General features: G+C 41.4%; 1 protein-coding gene across 1 annotated transcript; it reads right to left on the minus strand.

The window, feature by feature from the left end:
* Positions 1-4,517: 4,517 nt before the first annotated feature.
* On the minus strand, positions 4,518-5,459 carry LOC310662632 (olfactory receptor 6E1-like; the record flags this gene model as incomplete). The annotated part of the gene is made up of 1 exon (XM_083409577.1): positions 4,518-5,459. The coding sequence occupies one exon, from the start codon at positions 5,457-5,459 to the stop codon at positions 4,518-4,520; it is 942 nt and encodes a 313-aa protein (XP_083265703.1).
* Positions 5,460-7,686: the final 2,227 nt, after the last annotated feature.

Genomic DNA, 7,686 nt, shown 5'->3' on the forward strand with positions numbered 1-7,686 from the left:
CAGCCTTCACCAATGTGGTGTCCTCCAGACTTTTTGGACTCCAACTCCCATTATATCCGGCAAGCACATAAATGTACCATAAAGCCTTAATCAGTTTCTGTCCTCATTTATTCTTCCAGCTAAAGACGCAGGTTGTTTTTGTTTTGTTTTGTACCATGCCATTCAGCATTTATTCATATAACATATATTTCAGAACAGTCTCTCTCATATAGAATGTGACAGTCCTTCAGGTACTTTGCTCCCAGGCTATTTAGAATGGTATGGATTAGGGATGGGGAACCTGTGACTTTCTCGATAACGTTAAGACTCCCGCTGCAATCTTCCATGACTATTGGCCATGCTGGGTGAGGCTGATGGCAGTTGGAGTGCAGCAACATCTGGAGAAAAAACAGGTTTCCCTTACGTGGAATCTAAAGCACAAGATTTTCATTGCACGTCGGCCATTTGGTGTTAAAGAAGGACAGAGCTTTATGTATGCTACAACAGCAGCAAGAATACTTATTGCAAAGTATTGGAAGACACAAGATCTACCCACCCTGGAAGAATGGCAGATGAAGGTGATGGACTATATGGAATTGGCGGAAATGACCGGCAGAATCCGAGACCAGGGAGAAGAGTTGGTGGAAGAAGATTGGAAGAAATTTAAAGACTACTTACAGAAATATTGCAAAATTAATGAATGTTAGAATGATGTTGGATTGAGGTTAAGTGGTTTTTAGTAATAATGTCGTGAAGGAATATGTAAAAATGGATTGTTAAAAGGTGAAAATTCAAAGTTATAATATATTAAGATCAAAGATAAGGATAAAGGTAAAGAGGGAAAGGATTTGCTGAATAAATAAATTGAACTGGAATACAAAGAGGGGAGGTGTGGGGAGGTCCGGGAAACAAGCAAATGCAAGATAAGTTATGAAAGATCGAATTGTTTTTAATTGTTTTCTATTTTTGTATTTTTCTTCTTTTTCTTTTTCCTTTTGTAATGTTTTGAAAATGTCAATAAAATATTATAAAAAAAGAAGAAGAAGATTTTCATTGCACGTGGGGGGGGGGGCGGTCCTGGAAATATTAAAAGTTGATGTTCCATCCCCAACAGACCCATGAATTAGTGCAGGCCCCTCTCTGTCACCACCCAAAGGCTCATCATAATCAATTCCATACATGATCTAATCTAAATGATGTTGTAAATATGCAAGCGTGTACAATCAGTTCCCTTTTTAATTTTTTGCAGTACTTTGCAACACTTCTTGCACTGCCAAAACATGAGGTTGTAGTGAAATACTCACCAGTTACCAGTAAAATCAAATTAGGGAGCAGAGACTATGCTCTTATTTTCACAAAGGCAAACCAAGTTGTTGGAACCTGCAGGTTGTGATGGTGAAGAGTAAACCATCAGTTGTGATAGTGGCAATGCTCTCCTGCTAACTAAGTAAATGGACCTTAGGCTCCCACTCCCTGTTTTCACAACCCATTAACATGCCACATCCTTAACACTTTGTGGAGGATTACTTGCTTTCTTTCTGCACAAACTAGTTACCTTAGTAATATTTTGCTGCAGGGGTGAAGACTGAAGCAATCTCTAGGTGCTGGTTCATGTTCCTAAACACATGATGCAAGAGGTAGTCACTCTTTGCTTGTTAGGATACACAAGGGACATGCCTATTGCTTCTCTAAAGAGCAACAGACTTATTGTACGTTGTATGAAAATTGCTCAGGAGGGCTTCCCATAGACACCTGGTTGGACTAGATGGGACTTTGGCCGAATCCATCACATGCTGTTATGTTCTGCAAATGACATGTAGTGTAATGGCTTGGGTCTCTCCCACACACGCAAGACGACTCTGGCAGTTAATTATTTCAGATTTATTAGTCAAATAACAAACCCTGGGTCAGAGCTCAGCTAGGCTCCGGCATCATCCGATGGCACAGTTGCCGGAACAAAGCTCTGCCCCCTTTTCACCCAACAGGAAAACCCCTACTTCTCTTCCGTTCCTTTTCGCGCTTCTCGTAAAGTTTCGTGACCCTACGAGATTTTGGAGAGAGCACTGCTGGTGTTCCTGTGTCCGAGTCCATGTCTGAGCTGGCAAGCTGCATTCTTTCACTCTGGCTCTCCCTTCCGTTATCTCTGTGCTCAGAGATCAAGTTACTACTGCTGTCTGTGGATTCTCTCCCCCCTCACACATTACATTCCTAGCTGCTCTCTCTCTCTGTTATCTTCCTCATTCCCTGTCAGCGAAGGAGTGTAGCTGACATGTAGGCTGCCTGCCTAAGCTTCACTTACCTATACTGAGCTTGTACAATATGACGTGATTCCATGAATATTGTCATAGCCAGGCCTATTGCGTTCAGGTTTATAATCCTTCTCCAGGCCAGAAGTGAAATAGACATTAACAAAATAAATAAATAAAAATAAGATGAATCTGTTAGAATTCCTGCTCCATGATTGCAGTCATGGGGTTGTTGTCTTTCACGTGACATTATATGTTTTGACTTCACAGAGTGGGAAGTGACGGAGACAGGATGTTTGTGTTACTGTGTTCTGTGAAGTAGGACTATTGTCCTTTGTTCTTTTCTCTCTCTCTTTGCTGTCTGATGCTAGAGAGAGAGGGAGCTATGTTCCAGTGCTCCATGTGTGTTTATATGTAAATAAAGTAGATTAGCCAAAATGCTGAGTTGCTGAGGTCTGTCATGCGAAATGCTCAAACTCTGTGGATCCCTAAGTGTGCCGGTGTCAGTTGGCATCGGTCTCTGTGATGTTTGGGCTGAAGAAAGTTTATGAAGCTCCCGAATGATTGACCAGCAGGGAGGGAACATGCCAGTTGGGCATGTGTCTCTGCCAGGGTCCTACTCAAGTGTAGGCTGAACTCCTGACAGAATCTACCCCACACAATATGACACAGAGGGACAAATTTGGTGGTGGTGGATGTGAATGTCACCAGTGGGTGTGAATGTCATGAGGAGAAGGGCTTATGCTTCTGGGCACACTGAAATGGATTGGCTGAACCTGAATGTTCATAAAATGATGGCGGGGGTGTGGAAGCTGGTTATCCATAGGCAGGAAAGGACTGAATGGGCAATGAATGGAGAAGGAGAAACACAAGGGGATGTTTAGTGACAGAAGAGAAGGCTGGATTGGGAAGAAGTAGGGAACTAATGGAGCAAGGGACCAAGAAGAGAGGGAAATCTGAGGGAAACTCACAGCACTTGTAGGCATTGTATTTAGTTGCGAGAGACAAGCGTATCAGAGCTACCTAAGGCCACTCAAAGTGAGTGAGGTTAACCGGGACACAATGCATTGTGCATAAAAAGCAAGGAATTCCACAAATTTACACATTTTCCTGTCTGAGAAAAGGAGAAGATGGGCCAACCAGATTCCACACACAGAACCTTATCAGATCTGTTTCAACATTATATATGGGACAGCACCCTCCACTGTGTCCAAGTACAGCCATCTAGGTTAGCAAATGAAGAGCAGGCTAACTTCTGGGACTCTGGGGGAATGATGGATGGACTACAGAAGCACCCAGCATCTGGTACCTGAGGCAGATTCCTCACACTGTCTAGTAGTAGGGCCAGCTCTGAATGGTTTGAAATATCTTGCTAGTTCTTTAGCTGCAAACTCTGGTTTAATAGATTTTGCTGGCTTTCGACATCATGCCTCAATGCTTCCCCCTTGGAGTCTAATTCTGATAAACTTCTGATTATTTTTCATGACTACATGGCTCACTATTCCAGTTGACATTGCTGGAGTAAGATTTCAAAATCAATTCTGTACATGTGGGAAATTATTTATTTGTTTGTCTTTAATATACAAATCAAATATATATAATACCATAATAATACAACTTGTTACATATAATCAAAAGACAGGAAAAGAATTTTAGTTTATTATTTACTTATCATTTGCTATTTAAAGCCTTATCCTAATTCTGGCCACATAAAGTTCCTTACAAAATATACAGGTCAATGTTATCTTGCAGTTTGTTCCACCCATGGTTAACAAAAAGGTTTCAATTTTTCAATAAACTGATTACTGTGTTTGTCTTCTTCCTCACATGTTAACCAGATCTGTCAATTTAACCATATGGACATCCTCTCATAACAGCATTAATCTATCAGCCAGTGTCAGAAAACAAAGATTATTCTGACTGCAGCTGATAATCGTACAGGCAGCTTCTTGTAAATGAATGGTCATCTCTCAATGCAGTAAAATAAGTCAATAATAAACATAACCAAAAGGGATTAATTGGCAAAACATAGTCTCTCATTTCATTTATTACATGAATTATCAACTTCCAAAAAGAATGTATGTTTTGCATTTGCAAAAAAATATATTGAATTTCATCTGATTTTTCTTATTTGATTTTTCTAAACAAAGTTATATATTTTACTCACGTATGGTACTAGAATATAACTGGCTTTCAGATATTGAAAGAAATCTAGTATTCCGATTTCGAATGGGTGTCTCCATGATCAGTGTTTAATATTAATGTTTATTATGATGTCAATTGAACCCCAAATCATCTTGATTCCTTCCAAAATGAAACAAACTGTCTACATGCTCCTCTCAAGGCATCCTGGACTTGTGTGTTCCTAAGGCAGTATATGAATGGGACAAGAAGAGGAGCCAGTACAGTGTTCAGAAGAGCCACCCCTTTGCTGTAGTCCAATTCACTATCCTGGTTGGGTTTTATGTACATGAAAATGCAACTGCTGTAAGTGATGGAGACCACCGTGATGTGAGAAGCGCAAGTGGAGAAAGCCTTCTTCCTCCCTGAAGTGGATCGGATGCGCATGATGGTAGAGATAATGTGGACATAAGACACAGTATTTACAGACAAGGTCCCAAGGAGGGAGAGGGTAGCAATGACGAAATTGAGGAGATTCAGCAGACTGGTGTCTGTGCATGCAAGTTTGACCAATGGCCCATTGTCACAGAAAAAATGGTTGATGACGTTTGGGCCGCAAAAGGGCATCCGGAATAGTACAACTGCAGGAACGATGATCAGCAGCAATGCCCCAGCCCAACACCAGAGCACCAGCAATGAGCAGATGCGATTGTTCATGACGGTTGAGTAGCGAAGAGGGTTGCAGATGGCAACATACCTGTCAATGGACATTGCCGCCAGCAATAGGAACTCTGTGGTTCCCAGGACAAAGTGCACAAAGGACTGTGTGAAGCAACCAGCTAGAGAGATAGTCTTCTGGCCAGTAGCCATGTTGTCCAGTGTTTTCGGAACAATGGCACTGGTATACCCAATCTCCACAAATGCAATGTGTCGTAGGAAGAAATACATAGGGGTGTAGAGCTGTTGATTCACCAGTGTTATTACAATAATCAGTAAGTTCCCCATTATCGTCAAAAGGTATACCCCAATTAGCAGGATGAAAAGTATAATTTTAAGTTGATGGTTGTCCGTCAAACCCAACAGTATAAACTCTCTCACCATGGTGTTGTTCATCGTTGTTGGCACTTCCCTAAAAGGAATGGGAAATCAAATCTTAGAGCTATGTTAGGCTTTAAAAATAAGCACATGCTATTCAATTTTAACTCTCTGCAATTGCCTGTGTAATTGTTACTGATATCATGAAGAATTGGATCAGACCAGTAGATCTGTTCCAGTCCTTTAGAGACCCAACTCCCAGACTATTTAGATCAGAGATGGCCTTCCAAATATTATTGGAATTAAACCCCCATCAACCCTGAGTTGGAGTCCAGTGACATGTGAATAATCACAAGTTTACCATCCCTGGAACAGAACCAAAGCAACATATTTTCGTTGAACTTGGATGGGTGGGTGGGACATGGGAATTGTCTGCACTGATATGTCCACAAAGCAGGCCCTTGCCAGTTCCCATCCAAATGCTCTTCAAAGACATCTCCATATATGATGCATCACAATAACAATAACCATAGCTAAATCTAAATGATTCTGTGAATAAGAATCTTGTTGGGAAAAATAAGCGACAGACGAGTATTCTGTACAGAAATACAGTCTACGCAGCATTTCTAGAAATACATACTCTACATCATCTCATATGCAAAATCATTTTCTTTTACAAAAGCAAATACTTTGCATCACCAAAGGCTGTAGCAAAGTACTCACCTCTTAACATCAACTTAAGAAAGGGGGTGGTGTTATCATTTGTATAGATGCAAAGTTGGTTGCTAGAACTTTCAGGCCATGGTGATGACGCTGACATTCTTCCACTAACCAAGGAGATTGAATAATTGTAAAGGTTTCACTCCTTAAGCCTATTTTTTGTGTGGCCTCTGAACATGCCACACCCTTATCACTTTGCCAAAGAGTCTTTGCTGTCTTGGCTCACAGACTAGTGACCTCGACAATATTTTGCTACGCACATTTCTCCTTCTCTTTGCCCCAGGAGTGAACACCGAAGCAGCCTGGCTCATGTCCTTAAGTGCTGGTTTGTGTCCCTAAGCACATCTCACAAGAGATATTTGGTCTTTGCTTGCTAACAATACACAGTAGACATGAATGTTGCTTCTCTAAGGTACAACAAACTTATTGTGCATCATATGAAATAGGGTCAGGCTGAAACCAATTTTGTGTGTGAGCTTCACATAGGAATCTGGTTGGCCGTTGTGGGAACAAGATACTGGGCCACAGGGGACTTTGGCCTAATCCGGCATTGTTCTTCATAGAACTGTCATATTTTGGAAAGCCAGATACAGGGCATGACCCCATAAATAATAAATGATGATGATGATGATGTGGTGTTGTGGCCTGCCATCACCAATTGCAGCCTGAGGGAATCAAGAGACCTGAGAACTCTCTTGCCAGCTGGAGGACTTGAATTTGGCCCACCTGCCACTGGCATCTTGCTGGGGAGGGGGCTGTGATATGGTGTTGGTGAGTGGGGAACCAAACATAATGGATACATAAAATTGACACCATCTCCTCAGCACTGTGATGGATCCTTCTCCTACAGGGTGACTGTGGTGGGTCATTTGCATCCCTGATTCCTATTGGTTGGGTAGTGGACAGGGGCATGAAAATAACATGATTGGAAATTTAAAACAAAAGTCTATATGCCAGATCTGAGGTATCTGCAGTGGCCTTAAAGGGACAAGACACACTCCCCCAAACAAATCTATGTTCAATGGACCCTTTGCATGGGGGGGGGGGTAGGAACCACACAGCACGACTCCATACATCCAAATGGGTAACGTATATACGGTAGACCCCCACTCGCAGGCATAGCTTACACAATACCATAAAACAAACAAAAAACAATATAAAATTTATTTATGAGAAATTGATATCAAGTGATATCAAATTTATATCAAAATGTGAGATTTCAAGAAAAATGGATGGGGCTTCTGCTACTTTAAGGCTGATGACTGGTAATCCCTTTATTTTGCTTCCCATCCCTGCTGTAGATAAGATAAAAAAGATCAAATGTTAAGTAGCTTTTCTGCTCCTCCAGAGACCAAAGCAAAGGTCCCTAGTGCATCATGATGAACTAAGAGCTAATATCTGTTGCGCTAAATGCTTGCTTAGGGACATGAAGCTGCACCATTGCCTATAAGATGTTGCGTCTGAGAAGTAAAGACTCAATATCCTTTGCACTATCTGCTCAAGGACCTGAATGGGTACCATGGAGATAGCCAAGCAATAACATTGCAGAGATTGCTGGAATGCAGATTGATGAGAATATAGTTAT

Source organism: Podarcis tiliguerta, assembly GCF_965153285.1.
Source record: "Podarcis tiliguerta genome assembly, chromosome: 13".
Classification (NCBI taxonomy): Eukaryota; Metazoa; Chordata; class Lepidosauria; order Squamata; family Lacertidae; genus Podarcis; species Podarcis tiliguerta.